The sequence below is a fragment of the Pogoniulus pusillus genome, chromosome 4, assembly GCF_015220805.1.
Source record: "Pogoniulus pusillus isolate bPogPus1 chromosome 4, bPogPus1.pri, whole genome shotgun sequence".
NCBI classification, from domain to species: domain Eukaryota; kingdom Metazoa; phylum Chordata; class Aves; order Piciformes; family Lybiidae; genus Pogoniulus; species Pogoniulus pusillus.
Window position 1 is genome coordinate 13570785 of NC_087267.1, and position 27379 is coordinate 13598163.

The 27379-nt window shown below is 39.2% G+C and overlaps 1 protein-coding gene across 1 annotated transcript in view; it reads right to left on the reverse strand.

Moving 5' to 3' along the window:
- Window positions 1-1504: 1504 nt before the first annotated feature.
- The window catches only part of SCAF11 (SR-related CTD associated factor 11), a 46145-nt gene continuing 20270 nt past the window's right edge, over window positions 1505-27379 (reverse strand). Inside the window, exons 4-15 of the mRNA XM_064142227.1 lie at window positions 21438-21515; window positions 19711-19808; window positions 18754-18821; window positions 18111-18166; window positions 17638-17732; window positions 17069-17158; window positions 15246-15352; window positions 9175-11763; window positions 6830-7173; window positions 4363-4581; window positions 3516-3635; window positions 1505-2271 (exon numbers count right to left, since the gene is read on the reverse strand). Of these exons, the coding sequence (XP_063998297.1) occupies window positions 2143-2271; window positions 3516-3635; window positions 4363-4581; window positions 6830-7173; window positions 9175-11763; window positions 15246-15352; window positions 17069-17158; window positions 17638-17732; window positions 18111-18166; window positions 18754-18821; window positions 19711-19808; window positions 21438-21515 (3993 nt within the window). The 3' untranslated portion in view covers window positions 1505-2142. The remainder of the gene's footprint in view (window positions 2272-3515; window positions 3636-4362; window positions 4582-6829; window positions 7174-9174; window positions 11764-15245; window positions 15353-17068; window positions 17159-17637; window positions 17733-18110; window positions 18167-18753; window positions 18822-19710; window positions 19809-21437; window positions 21516-27379) is intronic.

Below are 27379 nucleotides of genomic sequence, written 5' to 3' on the forward strand. Positions count from 1 at the left end.
AAGTATCACACTGTCAAAACCAGAGCTACTGTTCAGGTCCTGCTCTATCCGATACTCTTCATTATGTTTTGAAATACAGTGGAGCATCACTAAGGTCACTGACCCAACAATGTGGCAGCAAGTGACAGTTTATATTCCAGCCAGGAGCTGCAAAACAAGAAATTAATGCCCACTCTCCTCTCCCAGTTTAAATCCTCCCTTCTTCCTTCTCACCCAATTTTTACCTCTCCTCTAAAAGGAAAAAAAACTCAGAAAACACTTATCTGGCTCCTGAGAGAAGCTTTATAATAAGGCTCAACTGTATAGAGAGTAAAAAGCTATAAAAACTCTTAAAAATCCAAAGTCAGAGAAGGAAAAGTGTAATAGGCATGATAAAAACCCCAGAGATAAAGCAATTTGACACATTTTCCAAAAGGTGCTAACCAGTTTTAGCTTAAAATAGTTCAAGAGTTTCATACAGATTGCTACCAATGTCAAACTGAGTATTCTAAAACCTGGCTTGACTGTAGAAAATGTATTGTTTCTAATTTACATAGGATTTAGGCACACAGTTTAAACTCAGTGACTGACCCTTGGAACAAGCATCAACTTTTTGTGCACACACAGAGCTCTGAATAATCATGCTAGTACAGTTAGCTTGTGTCTCTCATTTCATCATCAGGCTTCTGTGGAAGTTACTTACAGGGTAAGCCTGTGTTTTTTTGCTGAGAAAAGTTAACGTGGGAGCTACTGGCTAGGAAGAGGTAATTCATCAGAAAAGTCACATTAACATATTCTGTCTAAATGGTTCATATTAACACTGTTGGGGTCAGAAGACTTGGGCTGGAGCAGGAGCTAGGCTGAGCCAGCACCAAAGGTTGTTACCACATGGCAGAACTGGAGAGGAAGTGCTGAAATATTAATAGTGCTGTCTGAGAGTAAGGGAGTAAACATTTCTATGTCATAGTGAGCCTCCCTCTCCAGTCACCCCCGGGAGGATACCAAGCTGTTCCTTCCATAAGCAGCGTGCAGTGCTCTGAGTGTTTCAGCAACCCTCCCTGCTGCCACCACAGTAAAACTGTTTTTACCTTGGGTGTAGGCATTTCCCTTATCACATTCAATGCTTTTAAATGCTTGCAGCATCTCTAGCAAACTCTCCAGGTGAAAGTGCTCAGGGAAGTAGGAAAGCTGCTGTATATGACTGCAGACTGCACATGTTCAATGATAGCAGTCTGGAGCTCCAAGCTACGGTCCCTAGTTAAGAAAGCAAAGTATCATACATCTGGGATTGGTGCAGCTTCTGATCTCTGATCAGCAGGAAGCCTAGTAACAAACTCCAGCTTTCTTGACTTGGTTTGTGTTTCTGAACAACCAGCTTCAGCACAGTAATCCCCTACTAGCTAAGGACAGGGTTAGACATGAACTGAGGTTGTCAGTGTGTGTGGTATGGAGGGATTTCAGCACATAAAAATCACAAGCTCATCCCACTAGCTTGAAACAAACTCAACAACGTCACAAACAAAACTAAGCAGCATAGTTTTTATTTGGTGTTACAACAGATGTGCACGTCCCTGTTCTTGGGCACTGCATTTTACTGGTTTATCAATTATCCTCTTAGAAACTAAACACTTTGTGTGCCTTGTTTTTTTATATACACATTGTCACCTCCTGGGCACTCAGCCTGTCCAGTTAATGCTAGAAATATTTGTCAAGGCAATACATTATCTTTGCTATAATTAGGGAGAAGGAAAAAAAAATTAAAAATCAAAAGAAAAATTTTACTTAATCTGACCAATTACATGTCCTGTACATACCTGTTCCAAACCCAACGTACCCACAAGCTTCTGATTTCACGTATTCTGTTATTCAAGTCAAAACACTGTACATCTAAGTATCCACACAATCGTACATTCCTAATGATTCTTCTTTACATCTTTATTGGGTTTTTTTAGACTTTTTTTTTTTTAAGGAATAAAGAAGTTGCCCTGCAGATTTCTTTAGAACAAAATGTTATATATATATATATATGTATATAGCTACATTGAAAAATAATTTTATCAAAACCAGGTTCAAATCACGGTCATGTACAATTTTCAGCTAATGGGTTCATCTTGAAATTGCACTTTGCAGACTGAGTAAAATGACAAAACTGAAAAGGTGGTTTTATTTTCTTTCACCAGAGACTGCCTCCTCGGGGTTCTTCTTCCGCGAGTGTTTGTATTTGTCTACATAAGCCTTCACTAGGTTGGCCACCTTTGCAGAATTCACTTCTCCACTCTTGCTGTGACAAACCTACAAAGGTTTTAAAGAAAAAACAAGTTTGAAACACTGAAGGAGCTGGGCTGGGGCTGTTCAGTTTGAAAAGGAGGCGGCTGAGGGGAGACCTCACCGCTGTCTACAACTACCTGAAAGGACAGTGAGAAGTGGTTGGTGCTGGTCTCTTCTCACAGGTGGTAGAACAAGAGGGAATAGCCTTGAGCTGAAACTGGGTAGGTTTAATCTGGACATTAGGAAGAATTTTTTCATGGCAGGAATGGTCGGGCACTAGAATGGGCTGCCCAGGGAGGTGGTTGAGTCACCAACCCTGGATGTGTTTAAAGGTCATTTGTTTGTGGTGCTTGGGGATATGGTTTAGGGTGCACCTTGTAGAGTAGGGATATTGGTTGGACTTGGTGATCCTCATGTTTTTTTCCAAATTGAATGTTTCTGTGATTTCTGCTGATTTGCCACTGTTCCACAGTATTTATCTTCCCAACACTTGAGCAGAACAACTTTATGAAACTTATAATGCTTCCCCAGTTGCTTCCCAAATATTTCTGAATTTCCATCCAACTCCTTCACCCAATAAACGAGTTGAATTCTGAAGAGCTCAAAAGGCTCTCATGGGGAAGACAGGTTTTTTTTCACTCAGTGCTAGGCAGGCTGCCCACTATACAAGAAGGATGTGGATAGGCTGGAAAGGATCCAGAATGGCCACAAGAATGATAAGAGGACCAGAAGACCTGTCATATGAAGGAAGGCTGAGACAACTGAGTTGGTTCAGCCTTGACAAGAGAAGGCTTACAGGAGACCTTATAACCATGTACAAGTATATATAGGGTGGCTATCATGAGGAGGGAGACTCCCTTTTTACAAAGAGCCGCCTAGTCATGGTAAAGACAAGATGCAATGCATACAAGCTGCTACTGGGGAGATTTGGACTGGATGCCAGAAAAAAAGGTTTTCACCATTTGAACCATTAAACATAGGAATAACCTCCTAAGGGAGGTGGTGGACTCACCTACATTAAACAGTTTCAAAGCCAGGCCTGACAGAGTGCTAGGCCATCTCATTTAAACCATACTCTTAACCGACAGGTTGGACTAGATGATCCTTGAGGTCTCTTCCAACCTGGTATTCTATGAATTCTATGAATGTTTGGTTTTCCTCTTCCCCCACCCCAGCAACTACCTGCTGTTCCCACAAGATTAAGAAGTCCACCCCAAACCCTACCTCTGTTGATGCGTAAGCACTTCGGATTATAAGGATCCACTTACTTTATCTACAGCCTTCCGCACGATTTCTTTGTATTCCTCCTTGGTGATGTCTTTGTTTTGGTAGAAAGGTTTAATAGCCAGTTTGACTTCCTGGGCCGCTTTTTCCTGAATTAACAATTTCTGATGAAAAAACAGACATATTATTTCTCACTGCCTGCATCTGTATCCTTTTATTGCAAGTTAAACCTCTACAGAAGAAAAGCTACTACAGAAGACCAGAAAACCTCACTCTCCTCACTCCCACTTTTGCTCTCCGGAGAACTGCCTGTTTTACAAACAACAAAATGTTAGCTCATGGCAACTCCATTAATTTTCATTATAGTACTGCCTTAAAGAAGGCTACAATCAAAAGAGTCACATTGCTAGCTTATGTCCAAGAGCTGCCATGAAAATATCATGTATGTGATATGACCACATACAAGAAGGATGAAGAGAGACTGTTTACAAAGGCCTGCTGTGATAGCACAAGGGGCAATGGCTTCAAACTAGAGAAGTGCAGATTTAGATTGGATGTTAGGAACAAGTTCTTTACTATGAGGGTGGTAGAGCACTGGAACAGTTTTCCCAGGGAGGCACCTGAGGCCATTTCCCTGGAGATATTCAAGGTGTGGCTCGACATGGCTTTGGGCAAGCTGGTCTAGTGGAGAATGTCCCTGCTTACTGCAGTGAGGGTTGGACTGGATGAACTTTGGAGGTCCCTTCCAACTCAGACCATTCTACGATGGCATCAAGTCCTGTACATATAAGGAGTACTGTCACAGATGACCACTTTTTTAGCGTATCAAAATTCATGTACAATAAACATTTTACATATAAATAGATTTAAAAGTATAAACTCTGAACTTGCCTGGTCCTTTTTGGAGCTATCTGCACTAGCTTCCACTGTTACACTTGCTCTGTTTTCTCCTGATTTTACAGCTGCATTAGAGCTCTTGACATGACTCGAGGAGGTTGTATTACCCGAACTTGGTCCCTGAACTGTTCCCATGTTTCCCAGGACTGCTGTTGGAGCAGGCAAGGCTGGAGCACTCACGTTATCACTCACAGGAGCAGCACTTGGAACACCCTGTTTTAAACAGTTATTGGTAGTTATTAACATTCGGCATGACAATGAGCCTCTCTGCAAGTCCCAGCAGCTATAGACAGCACACAGACACTACATGCTTTGGTTCATTAGCCACTTTCCACACTGTCCATCACCATGGAAGGCACACACGTTGTGTCACATCTGCTCAAAGGGAAAATAAAGCTTGAACAGTAAGGCATCCTCCACATACCACAGTGGCTACTAGATTCTGTATCACATCCTAATGATGAAACAAACTCCTGCAAACAGGCATGGGAGAGGTTAGCACAAGAACCTCTCTACTTGTCTAGGAAGCCTCATTTTGTGTGACAGAGTTAACACATTTTTAAGAAATGAGCACCTAAACATACATATAGAAAGTCACCTTAAGCCACACCTGCACTCCTGCCTCATAATGATGACGCTTTAGAAACATTTCTTTTCACATTTGTTGTCAGTTTCAACTTGTAAGTCTACTCCAGGCTAGAGGTGAAATGCTGGTTGAAGCCAGGACTCATCTGCTCCTCAGGAAGAGCCATATCCCTTTCCAAATATCACCAAAGGAGCACCAGCCTAGCCGATACTGTGGAACTCAGAAATTAGGTAGCTCTTGGATTGAGGTCATCTTGTGCAAAAGCCAAGAACGTATTCACCCAACATATTTCTGTCAGGCTACCCCTAAATGCTACTGTTTTGCAGGTAATCAGCATTATTTTTTTCCAGGTTGAAGATAATTAAACAGGAATTTAAGCTCCTTGGAAAGGACACAGATACTGAGCTGTATAAGCATCATGCTAATGCTTGCCAGTGCACGCTTTTCATCTTCGTCTCAACAGGAAGGACAGAAGAGTCCTGCAGTATTCAGTAATTTCTATGATGCTGCCACCAGCATCGAGGTTCACAGGCACTATCCCACAATAGCAGGTAGGAGCATCAGTTGTAACAGGAGCTTTACTAACAAGTAGCTGTTATTTTGGAGCAGTGCAGTCTTTATAGAATAAACAGATTAATTGCTGCACTAAATACTGTAATACACCACGATTCACAGACTGTGTTCTTCACAGGTTAAACCTACTGTATCTCCAATTCTGAAAAGCTTAATTACAGGTAGCAGGCATTCATAATCAAATCAACAGGCAATTTATCAGCATTCTACTTCCAGTAGCACGTTACTGGTTTATCTTGCACTGAAGTATTTCCCCCAGTATATCATATTTTGTTCAAAGTTAATGAAAAGAAATTAGGCTAGTTCTCACTTCATAGAGATAACACATAAAAGCAGAGGGTTAGAAACTATTGTTCTAGAACATTACTTTTAAAACCTAGAATGCCAGGGAAAGCATTTTATGTTACAGTAGGCAGCAAAACCCTTAGTCAGCCCCTGAAGAGCCCTTTACACATCACACATGCAGTGTTCTGTCTGCTCACAGGTCCAAGCATCCTCCTAGAAATCATTCAATATTCCTTTACCTGATAGAAAAGCTCTTAATATAAACAGCTGGCTACAGGAGTTCACATAGACAAAGGCTGTTTTAAGATATCTTGCAAGGCACAAGAAGGTGGTCTGACCTGCCACAAGTACAGCAGTCTTTTTGAAACTGGAGAATCAAAGTGAGGGTTAGGTCTCAAACAGGGCACACAAAGCCAGGAGATTAAGGCAAGGAGAGGGAAGTAAAGCATACCAAAGAAAGTTTGGAAATTATTAACCAAAAGGCTCCAAAGGTTAGACAGAATAGAAAATGCATGTGTGGGGAAGCTGCTGAGAAAGTGACAGTGACAGCTGGAGAATGGAAGTGTGGAACAAATGGATGCCGTGCAGTACTCAAGATCATTTTCTTCCACTGATGCACCCCATGAGATAACTGCAACAAAGACATTTAGGTCACTTCCTACAGGCTGCTGGAAGGAGATTGAAGCATTTTCCAAAGCTTAAAAGCAGCAAGTTTTGAAAGAGTCTTGGAAATGAGTCACTTCTAAGAAGAAAAAAGGTAATGGTCACTGATGAAGTTTTTCAGTTTCATCACCAGCTGGAACACCTGCTTTCCACAAAAACCCAGCAATGGTGTTGTGTATTATTTAAAACCAACAGCCAAAAAAATCCCTTATCCTCACAGATACTTTCACTTCAAATGTGGTGTGGGGTGGAAGACGACAGGCAAGAGAGAAAGTAACTGCAAGTATAAATTTATTAAGGCTGTGGTATTTGATGTAAGAAACTGCTCTTGCTGTGGCTTCTGACAAAGCATACCTGCAACTGTTTTCCATCTTGCTGTGAGGCAATGAAGCTGACTTGTTGAGATGGTGGGGGTGGAGGTGGAGGCGGAGGTAATCCCTGAGACAAATTTGTGGGAGCAGCTACCTGTATGAGAGGCACTCCTGTAGGGAGATGCATGGGCATTGGAGGGTGTATGTTGAAAGGACTTCGTTGCATATTCATCATGGGAGGAGGGACACCCACTGGATACGGAAAGATATTCATAGGTTGGTGCTGTGCATTCACTTGTGGCATTACATTCATTTGTTGCTGCATCATATTTATTGGTAACTGAGAACCATCACTTTGCTGGTTGCCTTGGTCTTTTAGGTTTGGATCTATCAAAAGAAACAACAAACAGTACATGAAGTAGCAAATCCACACTCTATTATAAAGCAAAACAGAGTCAGGTGTCTTCCTCAACATGAGGAAGAACTTCTTTACTGTAATGGTCATGGAGCACTGGAACAGGTACTCCAGAGGGGTTGTGGAGTCTCCTTCTCCGGGGACTTTCAAGACCTGTCTGGACATGTTCCTGTGCGATCTGCACTAGATTTATATGGTCCTGCTCTGGCCAGGGAATTGGAGTCAAAGATCTCCAGAGGTCCCTTCCAACCTCTAACATTTTGTGATCCTGTAGTATCTTCATGATGCATAGAGGATCAGATAAACTTTCTATAATCTGAATATTCTGAAGGTGCTTCAGTATGATGCTATACTCACCACCAGACATGTCACAGGGCCAAATGGTAGTTCCTGAGTTTAAAAAGTTCTGGTTACTATGGAAGCCTGCACTTTGAATTTCTGTTTTCCCTACTTGTTGCCACAGCACAGCTAGTGAATTACTTCATCACAATGGCACAGTAACTCTCCCTCAACGAGCAAGATGACAACACAGCTTATCCAGCTTCTGCTTAGCTGTATATCATCATACTTGCAATGCTCTGCTCCCTTTGGCCTCATTCACACACACTCCCTGCAGCTATTCCTGGTAACTACAGCAACACTCTGATGTTTTTCTTTCACCAAATAATAAAACACCCTTGACCAATTTTAAAGATATTCTATTTGGAAAGAGAATTGTTCAAAAGCCATGTAAAGCTACCACGTGTAAAGCCTGGAAGGAAAAATAACCTCTTGAGGTGACGTTACTTTGTAAAAGAAAATTACTCTCTCAGTCTGTCTTCAACTGAAGCCAAAGAAGTTAATGTCTAGATACAAGCAGCAAACATTCCACAAGACAAGAAATCAGCTAAGGGAAAAGGCTGATGGATTATAATTCAGATGTCCTTCCCTTAGAATCTTGAGGCACTCTGTTCCCTAATCCATGCAGACTAGGATTTAAACCCTTACACTTCATCCCAAATCACTTCTTACAAAGATCATCGGATGACAAAATCACTGTGGTTGGAAGGGACTTACTGAAACCACCTAACACAACCCTCCCTGCTCAAGCAGGGTCAGCAAAAGCAGGCTGCCCAGGATCATTTTGCCAAGGATCATCCAGGGCAAACCTAGCAACCTAGCCTCTTTTATCCAGTTTTGAGTGACAGCTGTAGTAGTCCTAGCCCAGTCCAGGTTCCAAAAGTGAATGTAACAGTGTACTTGTTTCTGAACTAAGTGAAATAAAGACTGCAAATCACAGAATGCTTTCAGTGAAAGGTTTGATAAATTTTGTCTGCAGCAGATTGAAGGTTGACAAAGTTGCCTCACAACTAAGAAGCCAATGATCCACTTGTGTCTGAAAAGTGGGGAAAAACTTCTGGCACGTAAGATGAAAATGGACAAAAATGAAAGACAAAACAATGAGACAATGGGAAAGTCAAAGCATGGTTGCCTTCAGAACTGGATTTTACAGCTTTTAAGTGCAATTTCTTTTACTTCAGAGCATTCATCATCTGCAGATGACTTCTTAGCTATTCAGTTAACTGAATAGGTTGCTTTGAAAAGTTTATTTCTGTTGGGGCAGTTACCTTTTTAATCTAAAACAGAACTTACTGGGGAGGTCTGCACAGGCAAATGCAAGTCTCCTTGAAAAAACCCTGCCCTTTATAAAAGGTGTGCAGAGGCAGAAAATAAGCAGGAAGACGACTTGCTTTCCCTGCAACCAAACTGCTCTACTGAAAGTAACACTCTTCAAATGTGTAGTCTTTTAAATTACATCTAACTTTAGGCAAAACCAGAAAGTCATCAAAACACAAGAAATTCCCAAACCCCACACTGGCAAATGTCCCTACTGCAAGACAACAGACTCACCCCAAATTATTCTGAAAAGCTAATTAACTTGATAGGTCAATGGAAGGAGTTTACTTGGTATTATGTTTCAAAACTATGAATACCTTGTTCTGGCGTCTCCTCTTCTTGCCTCATTCCCCATCCAGACTGTGGGCTTGATGAATTGCGTCCCCTTCTTGAATAATAATTCTGCACATCAGCAGGTAAAGTCTTTCTTACAGCCCAGCTGGATGCAGAGGTCCACCCAGATCTGTCAGCAGGCGTTTCAAAAGAGTAATCTTGTTCATTCTTACGCTTGTATGGCTGATGTTCTGGGAACCTTGATGTTTCATTCCCAGAACCATTTGAGTTCCCTGAGAGGGGTTTTCTGTTTTGCCAGTGATTTTCACTCCGGTCTCCGTACATGAAGCCACCTCTTCCACGCCCACCTCGGCCACGATGTCCTCTCCCTCGATTTGGAATCCAACCCGAACCAAAGCTTTTATTCCAAGACTGTCCTGAATTATCGTGCCTGCTGTCTTCCCAGTGTGGTTTATCTCTCTCTCTGTTCCTGACTTCTGGGACAGAGTTTATCCTTTCCATTACCCAGTCTGGACAGTCATTCCTCCGCTTGTCTGAAGAACTCTGATCATCATTGCTCTTTTCTGTATTGTCCTTCTCTTTTTTAAGACTTTCATTCTGTTTTTCTTGATCACTTCTTCTGCACCGATCATTTCCTCTGGGGCTCCTCCAGCTGTCATTTGTCCATCTCTCTTTCCATCGAGGTGAATGACTGTCCCTCTCACTTCTAGAGAAGGAAGAACCTCTATTTCTTGTCCTAGATTGTGACCGTGACCTAGATCGTGACCGCGACCTAGACCACCTCCTACTTCTTCTTTCCCTGTCACGATCTCTTCTTTGACTATCCCTATCACTGCTCCGAGATCTAGATTTTTGCCTAGGAGATGAATCCTTAGTTCTTGACCGAGAAGATGATCTCCTGCTTTCCCTGACAGTTTCCTTTTTGGGAGATCGAGATGGTGTTTTTTTCTCATCTTTGACTGTCTCTGTCTTTGGAGACCGTGATGAGGATCTCTTTTCCTCTCTGTCAGTTTCTTTTTTGGGTGATTGTGAGCTCCTGTCTCCGATCATCTCTCTTTTAGGGGATGGTAGCTGAGATTTCCTGCCCTCTTTCCTAGAAGGAGACCAGGTTGTTGATGGAGAGTGAAATCTAGACTTCCTAGTGCGAATCTTCTTATCCTTTTTGAGTTCTGACTGGCACTCACTCTCTTGAGTTACAGCTTCATCTTTTTCATCAGGAACTCCTGAAACTGATGCACAGTCTGCAACATCTCGCTGTAAAGAGCTCACTTCTCCTTGCTCTGTACTTTCAACAGGTGGTAACTGCTCAATCTGAGGTTCATTCTGGTCACTGCAAAATGAGTCACAATCCATTGGTATCATTTCGTTGTTATCCTCACCAAAATGTTTATGTTCAGCATTTACCTGAGGTGACTTTGGAGTTCCACCCTCTTCGTTGTTATCCTCACCAAAATGTTTATGTTCAGCATTTACCTGAGGTGACTCTGGAGTTCCACCCTCTTCACTTTCTGGCACAGCATTTTCATTTAAGGGTTGTTCTGATGTACTGTCCATACATACACTGCAGTTTAACGTAGCTGGTTCTTCATCTTGTACAGTTTTGATGTTCTGACTATCTGTACTTGCACAGTCTACTACTGTTTTTTCTGCAGCCTCAGAATAATCTGTTTCTATGGTTTCTGGGTGCTTGGGCGATTCACTTCTGGGGCTCTCTAGTGGCTGGTCTTTTCCTAAAGGTTCCGGATATTCCAAGAGCTCATTTTCTGGACTAGATTCAGGTGGATCTATTTTTGTCAGAGTTTCTACACTCTCCATCAACTCATTCTGAGGACTACACAATATCTGATCTACTGTTTGAGAAGTTGTGTTGTCGTATACTTCACCTCTGGGACTAGCCACTGTTTCTGCTTGTTCAAGAGCATTTTCACAGACATCCTGATTTGTAGGATCTAAGTTTTTTTCACTAACTCCTTTTACATCAAATCCCTGACTTTCATCCCTTGAAGTTAGTACTGGAGACTCTTGGACAGGAAAACTTACATCCACGTTGCCTGAAGTATTTTCATCTTTGTCAGATTCTACTGGTGTTTCCTCAGTTCCTGCATGCTCACCACAGCTTTCCAATCCATTAGCAGATTCTGTGTCTGCAGTAGTTCTCTGTGGAAGGCTTGCATTATTGCTTTCATCATCTGACTGATCCTCTTTAACTAAACTCACGGCTGCTTCAGCCTCAGCCATGTCATCATCTTCCACTGAATCACTGGATGATTTTTCAGACCGTGCAGATCTTCTCAGCTTCTTTTTCACAACGGATGTTTTCTGTTTCACTGCCCTCTTTGACATTCGTCTTGGAGGAGGCTTCTCTGACTCTGAAGGAGATTTATTCAGAGATGAGTTACTGCCATCAGGGGCACCGCACGCGGAACTGCTTGAGCGAGGTGAGCTCCGAGACTGACTCAGAGTCTCGTTTTTGCTGTTTCGTGCAGACCTTCTTGTAGGAGTAGTATTAACTGGTTTCCTTCTAGTCCCTCTGGTGCCAGATGAACCAGAAGCTTGTTTTTTATCTTCTCCTTCTTGGGTACATGCAATAGCACATCCTTTGCCTAAAGATTCTAATGAAAGCAGAACACATTAAAGATTGATAATAAATGTTTAGCCAAACACAGTTAAAAACATAAAATTATCTCTTCCAGTTTAACAGATATCCTTAAATAATGCCATTTAGAATTTAGTATGAAATGCTGCCACAATTTTGTGGTGTTTGTTTTGGTGGGTTTTGGGTTGGGTTGTTTGTTTGTGTTTTATTGTTTTGGTTTTTTTTTAAAGAACAGAATCAAGCTACCAAAGTGACACCTTAGACATCTAAATACATGTTTCAGAAGCAGCACTGGTATGGCTACGTGGACAGTAACAGCATTCACATGAAGGTGCTATTGATACTGCTGTTCAAAGATAGATAGCAGTTAAGCTGTTAGGAAAAGAGATAACCACACAACACCAGCAGCATACAGCAGTTCCTATTTTTCTATACCGCAGCCCTGTGGTAGTGAAGCCTCAGTACTACAGAAAGTGACATTTTAAAATGGCTACCAGAGGATGGTAACATGTAAAGCAGTTGATCAGAAGCAGCAATAACAACACACCTCTCTATAAAACTGAATTACAGACCAAGCTAATTCACTCCTTATAAGACAAACCCCATGGCAAACTGGACTTAGAGTAGCAAGCTGGATAGAGTGCAAGTTTTAGGGTAGCCTAGGGGGAATCAGAAACCTAAAGCTGTAAGAAGAAAGATTAAAGTTGCACATAGCAACACAGAAGTCCTTGTGTTGATACTGCATTAATGTATTTCATGCTATCCACAACTTGACAGAAGTCTTTGTAGGTAAGCCAAGGGTTACATTCACTGCAAAGGAGAAGAGATGCTAGATATCTATGAATGTTTTATGAGGGACAGCTCAGGAATTAAAGATCAATGATAATTAAGTAAATGTACTTGAGTATAATACTTATTTTCAGAACTAAATTAATTTCTTAAGACATCCATGTAATTTGTTTCACAGTTTGTGTAGGGTTCAGAAAGCATCAGGAATCTGGTGTTGAAATTTATTCTTTTTACAGCTTCAATTTCATACACAAATGAATGGAAACTTGCTAAGAAAGATTAATTGCTATGGAGTTTGCAATTAATTTATCACATCACACAAACTCTGTGTAACATTATTTCCAATGCTTTTGTTGCAGTGAACTATTTGTTTAACATATTCTTTAATAGATTATCTAAAAATAAGACAGACATTAGACAAGTAACAGCACAGAAGCCTCCTTACCACTTACTACTTTGTTAGCAGAATGAAAAACATAGCACTGTCTACTCAGTGTAAAAGCCATCATTCACCTCCACAAGCACCTGGATGTCCACTGGACAAATTACCAGTTAAGGTACTGAAAACTAGGAGTATCAGTTGCATGGAATGATCTATGTATTTAAAAGAAAACAATGTATGTGGTAAAGAACTTCCAAATGAGTTTTAGGTAATTGGCACAGTCTCTCCAGTAATTTTGTTAGCTAGTGGCTTTGTGGTGGTTTACCAGCAGTTACTCAGCCACATGTGACTGTCTCAGGCTAACTACATCTTCAAATCTCTTACAATAGCCAAGAAGTCACAAAAAAAAATCAAGTGTCTATAATGATTTTCTTCTAAAGGGAAGAAATCACCCTGCAGTAATAAAAAATTAAAAAACCAGAATACAAATGGAATGTGGGAATCCTGACAATTAAAAGGCAAGTTATTCTTGTATCACTTTCAAAGCCTGCTTGTGAAATACAAACCCATTTGGAGCACTCCTTATTTGAAAAACTGTAAGAGATAAGCCTTGGACCCGAGCCAAACACAAGGCATTTTTAGCTCACCAAATAATGTTTGAAGTAAAAATGTTTTAATGCATAAGCCAGTCTAAATCATAATGGTATTTGTAGATGCTGGGCCAAATTAGTAAAAAGAATGTTTAATGGTGAAAAAAAAAGGGAAAAAAAATGGCATCAGCTTCAGGGAAGATTTGAGCAGTAGAAGATATCACTGATATCTGTATGCCTCCTTGTACAACTCCATAAGCAACTGTCAACTACTACCCTGTGTACTTTAGGTATGACCAAGAGATAAGGAAAGTGTAAAAAAACCCAAAACAATGCTTAGGTTATTGTTTCTTACTCACAATTCAGTTAAGAGCCCCAAGATCATTTCTGCCTTCTTTTGATACGTATTTACTTTGCTAACTTCTCTCCTTTTCTCCACTTCTGAAGACAGGTCCACTACCTCCTGTTTCCCCCATCTTCCACTTTTTCCTTCGTCCCTCCTAATTCCTGTAGAAGGAGGCCTTGCTCTTTTCTTCTCTTAATCTTTGCCTTTGTTCTTACCTTTTCTTGAGCATTTCTGTCTATTGCTCACTTGCTGTATAAAAACTGAATTGGGAAAGAACACTTACTCAAGAAAATGTCCTTGGTCTCTTCATATTCAACATGCCCTAGTTTCACTAGGAAATTTGCAGACTCTGTGTCTTACTTCCTGCATGCTCTTTAACAGTAGGAAGTCTTTAAGTCAAACTGAATCTGACTTAAAACTTTAATGACAACATACTACAATATTTTAAAATTGAGTCTTGATGACTGCCAGAGTATAATATAATATAATATAATATAATATAATATAATATAATATAATATAATATAATATATTCAGCACCTGAACTTCAGTTCAGGTGTAGCAAGAACATTTGGAAACAGAACAAAATAAGAGGACTCTTTTGCTGTATCTTGCTAGATTGATAACTTCAACATTTCAGCAAGAGAGGAGGTGGAATGCTTAAAGTATCAAAGTTCCAATCAAGACAAGTGAGAAAATATCTGGTTTTAATATAAAGTCTAAGCCAAAAATCTATGCAAAGAAGAACTTCCTTTTCTTTCCTCATCAAAACTCAAAATCTGTGATTCTACCCCCCCAAAAATAGCATAAAAGGATTTAGTTAATCTTCTGCCTTAGGAGCTGACAATGTTCTGAGCATTTGTGGATGAGCAAATCATTACCACCAACAATTACTCAAGTGTTCCAAATAGTGTAGTGTTGAAACAGTCTGGAGCTAATCTAAATATTCTTTATCTTTCTAAAGAGAGAAAAAACGTTTTGTTTCCAGTTGTTTTTTTTTGTTTTCTTTTTTAATGCTTCTGGTGTATACTGTAAGTAGAAAAGTGACAGTAAGTAAAGAGACATGAGCTAGCCTGTACAGTCATTGCTACTGGAAGAAGAAAAGGTTATGGATCAGTTAAATAGGCCTGAGGAAGCAACCTGTTTGTTTTTCACTAGAGAATGCAGAGGTGAAACAAGTACCTTTAACAAAGTTAACAATTTTTGAGGTGGATGGCTCATCTTCTGATTTCAAAAATAAACATCTGGCTTTGAAATAGTACCAAACTGCATCAAAACAGCTCTTCTCCTCCCATTACCTGTAACTATATACTCTGCTTTGGTTTCCAAGAGTCAGATTTTAACAATACTCCACATGAACTATAAGTAAAACTTACAAAAAAAAAGTTTACCAAAGTTTTCCAAGGGCCTGATATTTGTTGGAAGAATTGTCCCAGCCACTGCAGTAGAAGTGAAAAGAAAGGTCTCAGCTTCAGCTCCATAAGACAGTAAGGGGACTCTGGAAAAGTAAAAGCATGAACATTGGTCATTTTACCTCTTTGTAGCAAGTTTCAGAAGCGATGCACAAACAAAGCCATTAGGCAACTGTGACACTTCCAAGCTCACCACAGGCAGAGAGAAAAGCAAAGCTGACAGAAAACCTATCTTTCCTTCTATTACTTAATTTCAGGCTTATATTAAGGCTTAATCTAGCAAAACAGTGTCAACAAGGTATGTTACGTTAAAGCAACAGACATTTGGCTTTCTTCAAAGGCAAAGACAGAACTGTTAACAGTCTACTTCAAATCAGTAGGCTATAATACTCGATATAAAATTCTGAACGCTGATATAGTCCTTCAGCACAAGAACAGCCTTTTCTGGAGAAAAATGAGAAACAGTCTATACAACTGAGCAATGCTTTTTTGTTTGGTTGGTTTTGTTTGTTTGTTTTCTTTCCTTTTTTTTTAAACATAGAATGGTATGGGCTGGAAGAGATCTCTACGGTTCTCTAGTCCAACCCCCACATCCCCCCAGTCAGCAGGGATATCCTCAACTATATCAGGATCCCCAGAGCCTCTTTGAGCCTCATGCTGAATACCTCCAGGGATGAGGCCTCAACCACTTCCCTGGGCAACCTGTCCCAGTGTTCCATCACCCCCATAGTAAAGAACTTGTTCCTAACATCCAATCTAAATTTGCTCTTCCCTACTTTGAAGCCATTGCCCCTTGTCCTATCACTACAGGCCTTTGTAAACAGTCTTGCTCCATCCTTCATGTAGGCCTCCTTTAGGTACTGGAAGGTTATTAGGTCTCCCTGGAGCCTCCTCTTCTCCAGGCTGAACAACCCAGCTCACTCAGCCTGTCTTTGTAGCGGAGGTGCTCCAACCCCCTGATTTTTGTGGCCCTCCTCTGGACCTACTCCATGTCCTTCCTATATTTAGGGCTCCAGACCTAGATGCAGTACTCCAGGTGAATACAAAATAACTATATACTTATGCAGACTCCCTCAGCAAACCTTGAACTTGCCTACAATTTAGTTGCAAACCTACAATTTTATGTTTTTCATGGAATGAAACATTCCATAAATACATATGGAAAGAATTAATGACTTAAATTGTAGGTGCAACTTTTAATAACAATTAAAAAAATCTTTTTGCTTTCTTTTTTTGTCTGACAAAATTATTTTATGTCGTTTTTCATATGACAGAGTTCCTCTTAACTCTCACTATATGCATTTGTTTCTAAGCAATTACAGAAATGTTACAACCAATTCATGAAAGGGGAGGACAGGAATGACAGAATCACATTGATTTTGAAGTAAATGTTTATTATTTCTAATTATTAATTTATATTTAGAATTTATGGTTATTTATTAATTTAAGTGATACTTATTGACTCTAATTACTTTTAATGATTGAAATAATTTTAAAAGCACACTGAACACTAACTTCCAAATAGAAAACATAACTAAACTTGCATTTCTGTGGGATAAGTGACATGTTAAGATGCACAAGGCAGTGGAATTACTATGCTGGTCATATAAAAAAACTCCATTAAGATAGAAGAGAATTAATTGACATAAAAATAACATGCAGCAAGTACACAAAAATTTAGCTGGTCACATGCAAACATTATTTAACTTTATGTCTCCTATCTGAAGAACAATTTCAATTAATCAGATTTCAGACTTCAAGTTTTATATTAAGAACCTTTGCACTTTGACTACAAAACATACCTTTCAACTCTAGCCAGCACAGATGAACAGGACAATTCCAGTTCTTGTCTCTTCTGTCTGATCACTGTATTAACTTCTGTGAATTCTGTACTGAAATACAAATTTGATACAAAAAGTTAACTTTGTAATGTGTATTATTTTGTATTTCAATACTTGCTTCTATCAACAACTGTATCAGAACTTCCAACAGATACGATGCATAGTAATTTAGAGGGGAAGAGTAGTCATACTAAACATAACAGGAGTCCTAAGCAACAAAGCAGACAAAACAGGAGATAGGAGGTGAAATCTGTCTTCTGGGGAGTTGAAAGATGAACTTTACATCCTTGACAAATTAATAGTTACATGCATGGCAACAAGCATTGGTATTTGAAAGGACTTTTTTTTTGGAGATGGTTTCTTTCCTTCCTCATTTTCACATGATGTTAGGGATTGTCAGGGACCTTGAAAGATCATCCAGCCAATCTTAAAAATATTTGTAGGCAGGATATAGAGGCAGAACCAGAAGGAATTTGAACATCTACAGTGCAGTAACCCATCAGGTACATTAAACACTAGTAAACACTAACCAGTCGCTTCTACAGCTAAAAAATGATTCTTCATTGCTACCACCAGCTGGAACTGTGCTGAAGAAATTACTTCTGTAGCACTCATGTCTTCTGGGCTACGAAAAACAAATAAACCAACCAGAATTAAAGACATAAAAAATAAAATAATTAACATTTAATAGATAAACATGTCCCGAAATGAAATCAAGTCAGCCAGACTGCAGCTAACAAAAATCAGGCACTGTAGTAGCTCTATCTTATAATACAACATCCTAATCTAAATGAAAATATTTATCATCATCAAAATAAATTTAATCTGAGAGAGAAATTCAGGTAACTTAGTGGTATAATCTTCAAACTACAAAAAAAAAAGACAAAATAACTGAGTTCAGGTCACACTGAAATGAACAAATAGAAATTAAACTTTAAAATAACTAGAAAAATGTTTCCATTAAAGAAAAAAAAATCACAAATATTTCATTATCAGGACCAACCTTGTTTATCTTCATAGATAAAGCTTTCTTGTTTCGTTTGTCATATAAAACATTACCTGTGTGCAATAAGAAACAAAACTTTGATCTTAACTTTGGCAATGATTGTCAAAATCATTACTGTAATGATTATAAGTTCACTTGAGCTACATTTTCTACACTTACATACAATCTGAGTAAAATTAAAATGCATGCACTTTCACAGCAGTCTTTTATATATTGAGCAGTTTTCACCTCTTAAGATATCGATTTAAATTCAGGAACAAACCAAACAACAACTACTGAACAAGTCTTTCAAAATGGCAGCCCCAAAATGAAGCTGAGTGTTTCTCACGTCTGAACTAGAAGACTTTCTGTGGATAAAAAACAGACATTAGCTGCGCACCAACTGCCTGATGCAGAAAATGACTTTAGGCTGAAACCAAACCCATTTCACTTGTGGTTGAAATTGAACAGGCAGTCTTTACAGTCACTTCACATGCTTCAATTCTGCTCTAAGTTCCCTGCTTCCATTCCTTGGTATTTAGTTTTCACATGCAAATGTAAGTAATTAAGAACAAATATTAAATTGGTTCACGAAGTAAAGTCTAAATTCCCTTTATGAAACCCAACAGTTCCAGCAAATGGAGGACAAATACCAACTTACTGTACTTTTTCTTCACAATTTTGCTTAATCTTGCTCTTAATAGCTGTCTGTCTGGACATACAACCCCTCTGAAAGATTAACAGAAGATATTAGAGAAGATATTTCTGGGCATATTTAAGCTAACAGTATATACACCCAAACATAAACAGCTGCTCTTTAAGAAATTTTTAATTCATGTACCGAGTGCTGACTGCCAGATGGAAAAAAGAAAATACACGGACAAAAAAATATACCCTATTAAAATAAATAATATATTCTATTAAAAATAATAATAATATACTCTATTAAAAATAATATACTCTATTAAATCTCAATGCTTAATTTTGCTTGATTTCATGGCAGCCTGTGAAAGCTGTTATAACCCTTCTTGTACAAGGTCTGCTTTAAATTCAGTCTCAAATATTCCATTAAACATGTACTTTAAATTATCACTGTTTAGTATAATTTGTGTAATCTTGAACTTTCCCTTATACAATGAGGCAAATGTGCACGTGCTAAAGCTTCTCAGAACAGCAATGGTATTTTCACAGTTCCCTCTCAAACTCCAAGAAAAAAATCAGTTCTCGATTACTATGTTCTATAGTAAAAGAGGAACACCATGGATGTTTGCATTGAAGAGGACATCTGTTTAGACAGCCAAAGGTTTGTATTGTTGAAATATGATCTGGCCATAAAATCTTATTTCAAATTAAGCCATTTGTCAGAATTGCTTGAAAAATGAAGCTTCCACAGAGCTCAATGCAAGAAATTCACTGTATCTTGTTTCGTAATTGCTGCTCCCTTCGGCATTACATCAGTGATAAAACTAAAGCTAAACTACCACTGTTGGGAAAGAGTTTATTTAAAAATACAGATGATTAAAAAAAAAAAAATCACAGGCTGTACATTTAAAAACAGCTGATTCTACAGCATTTGAATATTGCAGTTAGAAAGTGTGCAATTACAGGGACAACCAACCTCACAAAACTTCTCATCTTCGCATGTCTATGTTTTCCCTTATTGCAAGCATAGTTTTCATCCTCTTCCTTCCTCCTTAGTTGTTTTTTAACCTGAATCTGTATTGAAAGAATAAAGTCAATCCCATCTGGAATCTCAGTACACAGAGGTTTTAAATTAATTCAGGTCTACAGAGAAAATAAACAGCTTGAAAATGTTTCATATCATTACTTCATTAATCTCAGTTTTCAGATTTGAAATTTGGTTGGTTGATGAAATGGACGTATTGGCTCTGACAGAGATAGGTACTAATTCCACATAAACCAAAAATCCCTTAGCATACAGACCACCATGTCAAGTATCTCAAAGCTACACACTACCTTGCATTGACAATTTGCAAGCTAAGCTTTTTAAACTAAGTTGATTGGTCTGAATAAGTAGGGTTCAGGCTTGGGAAAACACTGAACTACCACTTAATTTCCAGCACTTACTCCTAATAAAAAACACCCTGTAAGTTATTTTACTATAGAGGAAACCAGATTGTATATAACTTCCCCCTCACCTCATATCCTTAACGTTCTACAAAAGCAATACAATTTATGTTACAAACTAAGAAGTGGCTGCAACAGCCACGTTGCAATTGTTTGCATTAGACACTTTGCACTTCCTCATTCTAGAATCTTGACTTTATACGCAACTCCTCAAACTAGGAGCTTTCCAATTATGAATATCACAAAGGGAAACCTCCTTAGAGTGCCACTATTAATAGTGATCACTATGCAAGCATTTCTCACTACACATTCCATCTATTGCTACTGCTCCAGTGGCTCTTTTTCAGAGCAGGACCCTTGTTCTCTGCCCATCTGTTTACACTGCAGTTCTACAAAGAACCTTTCAGACTGTATTTTGATACAGCTGTTACAGACTTCCGAATGAAACCTTCAGTTTATCTTGCTTCAGCTATTTCCTTGAGTCTTCAGAAATAAATAAGGTAAAATGCGCCACCATGGTTTTCTATGAGAGGGAGATATACACAGCTGTCAGCAAGGTTCCTTAGCCTCCAGAAGCACGAGAAATGGGTAGGGGAACTTCCATTTTCTAAACATCACAAGATGCAAACCCCTAAACTTAAGAATTAGTTTAACCTGTAATTTCACCACAGAATTTCAGAACTGTAGGCAGAATTATCAGCATATTTCTATACACATTTTCAAGAATCAAGTTTTATTTTCCTACTTGATACCCATTCTTCACAGCAGTATTTAGCAGAATTGAAAACTAAAAAATACATTAAAAGAAAAATCAGTTGAACAAGGCCTGGCATTGATTAGTTCCTCTTGCCTTCATGTGGTTTTGACTGTGACTCAGAGACCATGAATGTACCAGATTCACCTCAGGAAGGAAAAAAAACCAAAAGGCAAGACTGCATGCTGATTGATACAGTACTTGTTTACAAAACCTAGCTCAAAACACTTTGAGACCAATTACTACATTTCTATTCTTGGCTAGATCAGGAGTACTCAGATACTATAAAGCAGCAACAGCAGTTTTGTAATTATTTTTGTTAGTGTAAACCTTTGCTTTGAAAAATATAATTAATTCTTAGTTAAAATACATAATAAAACATTAAATTAAGAATTATTCTGTTAGGAAAGCTTACTTAACACAGATGTATGAGTAAAAGGCTGCAGCATAAACTGAGTGCTGCTACAAATGAAGTCATTTAGGAAAACAAGCCTGAAACATACCTTTATCTGCTCTTCTAATGTATCAAGCCTGCATACTGCTTGAAATGGTCTGCGATCAATAGGACATGAAGCCTGTGTCTGAAAAAATTATTGTTGTTATTACAGAATTTTTACTAAGTTAGAGTAACTCTCATTTTTCTGTACTTTTGCTATTGTGGCAGCTTACATAAACACCACAGATTACCACTTGTTCATAGTAACAAAATATAATTACACGTTATCCATGAACTCTCTATTTTGTTTCATATGAGTAGATTTCGCCTTAGGGGAAAATCGAAAGGAAACAAGAATGTATCTCAGAGGGAAAAGCATTTTACAACATGCTAGCCACGTTTTTTTTCCCCCCAATTCCCTTTAGGTAGCTGACTTTATACTAACATGCAAGTGTCCTTTTCATTTTTTGTTGTTCTAGTGTTTTATTTCTACATATTTTTTAAACAGAATGTGTGGGCTTCCATGTCCCTCAAAATACAAATCTAGGAAGACCAGCACAAACAGAATAGAATAGAACAGAACAGAATCAATCAGGTTGGAAGAGACCTCCAAGATCATCCAGTTCAACCTAGCACCCAGCCCTAGCCAGTCAACTAGACCATGGCACTAAGTGCCTCAGCCAGGCTTTTCTTGAACACCTCCAGGGACGCTGCCTCCACCACCTCCCTGGGCAGCCCATTCCAATGGCAGTCACTCTCTCTGGGAAGAACTTCCTCCTGACATCCAGCCTATACTTCCCCTGGCACAACTTGAGACTGTGTCCCCTTGTTCTGTTGCTGGTTTCCTGGGAGAAGAGACCAACCCCCTCCTGGCTACAACCTCCCTTCAGGTAGTTGTAGACAGCAATGAGGTAACATCTTCCCTCATTCTGCATATTTGACTACACTACCTCTCTTTTATTGCAATCAGCAGAAAGAAGAGATTCTCACATGTCAGAAAAATAGTATTTTACAAATCACTTTGCAAGAGAATGGAACTGCAGGTTATTTTACCCTACAGTTTGATGAAAATACCGATTGTTTTTTCCTCCATCAGCTCAATGTCCTCTTACTGAGCCTGTGCTATATCAGATAACGCATACAGAGGAAACAACAAAATGTTATTAACCTTGAAATAGAGAGGCTGCAACTGAAGCTCCATTGGAGTGGATCATGTAGTGAAACCACTTTCAAAGACATCCATATTAGATACTAATTTTTGCTGCTAGAGACCTGTTTATTCATTTTAATTGCAGACACAGAGGGGTGAGGCGAGTTGGTGGATTCTGTTTGTTGGTGGTTTTTTGTCATTGTTCATTTCATTGGCCTTCACAGGCACAGTTCAGAACGCTTCTAAAATAAAGGAAAAAACCCACACATGTAGCCTCCAGCTCCAACTCCTCCACTGAACCAGTATATGGAGTTTATGCCCTTCAGAGGCATGCAATTTCTGCCCTTAAGAGAACTATTACACTTTATTTACACAAACAAGGTGCAGTATTAGAATTGCATAAGCAGTTAAGAGAAACTTGCATATGAACTCTGATCCTGAAATACTGTGAGCTTCACGCCTTTTCATTGGGGGGGCTTTTCATTTTCCAGTTCATTCTGTTCTCCTCAGTCCCAAGGAGTGCTCAACTTCTTTTTCACCTACAAAGTCCCCAAACTTCAAGCATTCAGACAGCTTCTGATTTCACAGGGAGTAGACAGAACACAGTCTGACTCATTAAAATTAAGCCAAACAAAAAACAATCCATGTTTCATGAACATGATGGTGAAGAAGAGTGTAAGTTAGGGCCCTTACCTTTCCTTTTGGTGCTGTGCTGTTTTATCCTAACTAAATATTTACCCTGTTGAGGGATGCCACTGTTCCCTGCAGTGTCATGGATTTGATAACAAAAGCATATTGAGTAATTGGGCTAGCTCCCTAAGGACTCAGATCATGAAGACAGTTTATGTCCTGTAGGCAATGTAAAGCTAACCTACAGTAACAGCAGCGTATTGTTCAGTTAGGCAATTTGATAGTATGCAATGCACTCTAACTGCTGAAACAGCTGCAAGCTTCAAAGTAAATACTTTGAATCTTAGATATATCAGGCTGCCAAAGACAGTGAGGAAGTTAATTCTTAGTCATTTTCAGTGTGAGTTCAGGATTTACCTTAGCTGAAAAGTTTTTCCAAGAATACAATCTGTTTCTACAGTAAATTTAAATATGAATATTAAGTTATGCTCCCAAGCCACAGAAAGCTATGTTTATTCATCACAAGTATCAGAATACTAAGCTACAGTAGAAATAAGTGGTTTTGCTCCTCTTGAAAAAAAAAGTTTATTAGTTTATATTCTGTTCTTCTGGTTAAATGCTTAAAGATTACATACAATTATACAGAGGAGTAGGATAAAAAAATACAACAGACATTCTGGAAGACACAGAAGCTGCAGTTTGGTTCAGATATGTTCAGAAACAGATGCTCTTTCCCCCCCTACTCAGTTACTTTTGATATCCTAAGCATTATCTGATAGTTTACAAGTCTCAAGATAACTCTTGTAAAGACAGGACAGTCCTGTCTGCACCCTGAAGCTCACCACAGCACTACAGTTTTGAGTAGCTTTTGCAGAAAGACAGAGGTTACTTCATCTATAAAACCTTTGTCTACATAGGCATCAGCTCTCATCTGTCTTGCAATGTATAAGAAAAAGCCTTTTAAATGGAATTGAAAAGAAAAAAAAAATCCTCCCTTTCCCCAAGAGTGAGGCTGAATTTGTGCTACTACAGCAGAGAGGGTAAAAAAAACTACTATGTTTTGACAGAAAGAGTCACGAGGAGTGGTGGACCTTGTCTTTCCCGGTTTTTTTTGACAACAGTTTAGTAACACAGGTGGTTAAGTCTTCCTTCCTCCAAAGCTTCTGTTCAAGTAGCACCATAAGTAAGTGAATGTACTCTGGGTTTTGTTGTTGTTAGTTTTGTTTGGGGCTTGTTTTTTGTTTGTTTGTTTGTTTTGGGGGGGAGGGAAGAAAATAATATTTAAAAGAAGCAAAAAGTGCCTGAGATGGAATGAGTCCAAACAGCAGCTATGACTTTCATTTTGCATGAAGGACTGTAGGATGAGTCACAACTTCACAGACAGCACAGGTTCATAAAATAACTTCCTTTAGCAATGTTTGTTAAAAAAAACCCAACCACCTCAACATATAGTATAATACATTCTTCAAACTGTGATTTGCTTTGCTTTTCTTCACAGCAGTGCTTTTCTTGGAAAACCAAAAACACAGGATAGCTGCTCAACAGACTTCAAAGTGTCTTCAGTTGTTTTACTCTCCATACAAACTACTCAGAGTTTTCATGTTAAAACTGGTAACTGCAGTGATTCACTCTTTCAGCTACCCCGTGGTAGCTGGAGAATTCTCTTCACAAAACCTGTAAACCAAACAAAATCTGCAACTCCCAAAAAGCTACCCATGAGCATGTGTGCATTAGTTCTGAAGTTCTCAAAATTAATTCATAGTATTTTACTTGGGTTTTTAATGCCACTCTAGAAAAATATTGCTTTAGATGCATAGGTATAATTTAATAGTCAATATTAAAATGCTCAGCACCACAAAACTCTGATCTTAAAACTCAAGAAGTAAACATCTCTTATTTTAACTGAATCACTTCAAGGAGCATTTAAACAAAGTGAGGTACACAAAAGGCTGAAGCAGTTACTATATTCCTGCCAGGAATTTTCAAGAAGCTACAGTAATAGGTGCAAGCCAATCTCAAAACCTTTGGCTGATAAGGTAGCTTTGGCAGACATCCTCATCGAGTTCTATGTTACAACATTTTTTAACAAGTAGTAACAAGATGTGAGTACAGAATTACTGCTGCAGTAAATCTTTCCCCATGTATATTTTTCCTTCAAGTGTCTCACAATAAAATGTCTTAAGCTACTGTATTGAAAAGCTGATCCAAAGAGAAATACAATCTTGTGCTCTTTACTACTTCTTTATTAGAGATGCTGTTAAACAATGCCAGAATCTCATAAGTAAAATCAGGCTTAGAAGTGAGGTTTAGATTGTAAAGATGTCCTGTATGTTTCACTCCACCTAATAATAATAGCACATTAGAAAGTCCATAGCCACCTGCAACTTCAGCAGAAAGGGAGACTATAACATCACGTGTAATCAGAAGCACCTCTCCATATTTTGATGAAAAAACAGAAGGAAGACATTAGGAATTGTGTTGTTTTCTAGAAGTATGTATAAATAAAGGATAACATGTAGTCTTCTTTTACAAGAGTACATTTAAAGGTTTTTGTAGTTATGCTTTAGGAAAGCACTGTTTCTGACAGGAGATGGTAGTTGCTTTATTTACTATCAATGAATGAGATTTGAAGAGTGCATAAGAACAGAGTTTCTAGTCTCAACAACTATCAGATATCCTAGTTACAATTCTAAACAGCTCTCTTCTCTCTACCCATATTGTGTAGTTGGCTATTCCAACTTCCAGCACAAAATTGCCATGAAGTGTTGGGAAGTTTTACTGAAACTGCAGCTGTCCTTAGGAAAGGATGATATGCTTTATTTGTAAGGATCTGTGAATTCTGTGATAAGCAAGATACTGTAAATGTTACTGCACTTCCTTTGACATGATGTTATTGTGGTGGTTTAAAACTAACCTTCTAGCCTGGTTCTACAGTCTAAACAAGAAATTGGAACTTTCCGGCCATATATGAGTAAAAAGTAAATAAAATAGAGGATTGGATGCAAAAGAAAAATACTACCTAAGTCTGTATCATTCCATTTGCTTGCTGGTTTAGTATATAATTAGCTGCACAAACTGTTCTCTTCCTTTTGTCTTCTCTGCTTTGGCTGCTGGCTGGTCCCTAATGCATGGCTTCACTGACCTTGGCTGAGACTCTTGTTTATGGCTAAGTAGATAGCAACAGTGGGGCTTTTCTGATTTCTCTCCAGGGAGAGAGCTATTCCCTTGTTCCCTTGTCCAGAGGGGTGGGGGAACAATTCAAGGGGGTCTTTGTGTTATTTCTGAATTGTAAATAATTGCAAATATATGTAAATATATTCTGTACACATAAATTGTGTTTCATGCTTTTAGATTTTAGCTTGCTTGTAAAATATAGCTTTATTTTCCTTCCAAACCTTCTGAACTAGCCTGGTGATTTTACTTTGGGGGTTAATTTCAACCTACCACAGTTATTGAAAAAATTGAATTCAAAGTGCAGGGTTCTGCACTTTGGCCACAACAACGCCAAGCAGCGTTACAGGCTGGGGACAGAGTGGCTGGAAAGCAGCCAGGAAGAAAGGGACCTGGGGGTACTGATAGTAGGCTGAAGATGAGCCAGCAGTGTGCCCAGGTGGCCAAGAGAGCCAATGGCATCCTGGCCTGCATCAGGAACAGTGTGGCCAGTAGGATGAGGGAGGTTTTTCTTCCCCTGTACTCAGCACTGCTCAGGCCACACCTTGAGTACTGTGTCCAGTTCTGGGCCCCTCAATTCAAGAAAGATGTTGAGGTGCTGGAAAGTGTCCAGAGAAGGGCAGCAAGGCTGGTAAGGGGCCTGGAACACAAACCCTATGAGGAGAGGCCGAGGGAGCTGGGGTTGTTTAGCCTAGAGGAGGCTCAGGGCTGACCTCATTGCTATCTACAACTACCTGAAGGGAGGTTGCAGCCAGGTGGGAGGGTGGCCTCTTCTCCCAGGAAACCAGCAACAGAACAAGGGGACACAGTCTCAAGTTGTGCCAGGGGAAGTATAGGCTGGATGTTAGGAGGAAGTTGTTGCCAGAGAGAGTGATTGGCATTGGAATGGGCTGCCCAGGGAGGTGGTGGAGGCAGCGTCCCTGGAGGTGTTCAAGAAAAGCCTGGATGAGGCACTTAGTGCCATGGTCTAGTTGACTGGCTAGGGCTGGGTGCTAGGTTGGACTGGATGATCTTGGAGGTCTCTTCCAACCTGGTTGATTCTATGAAAGTCACAAACA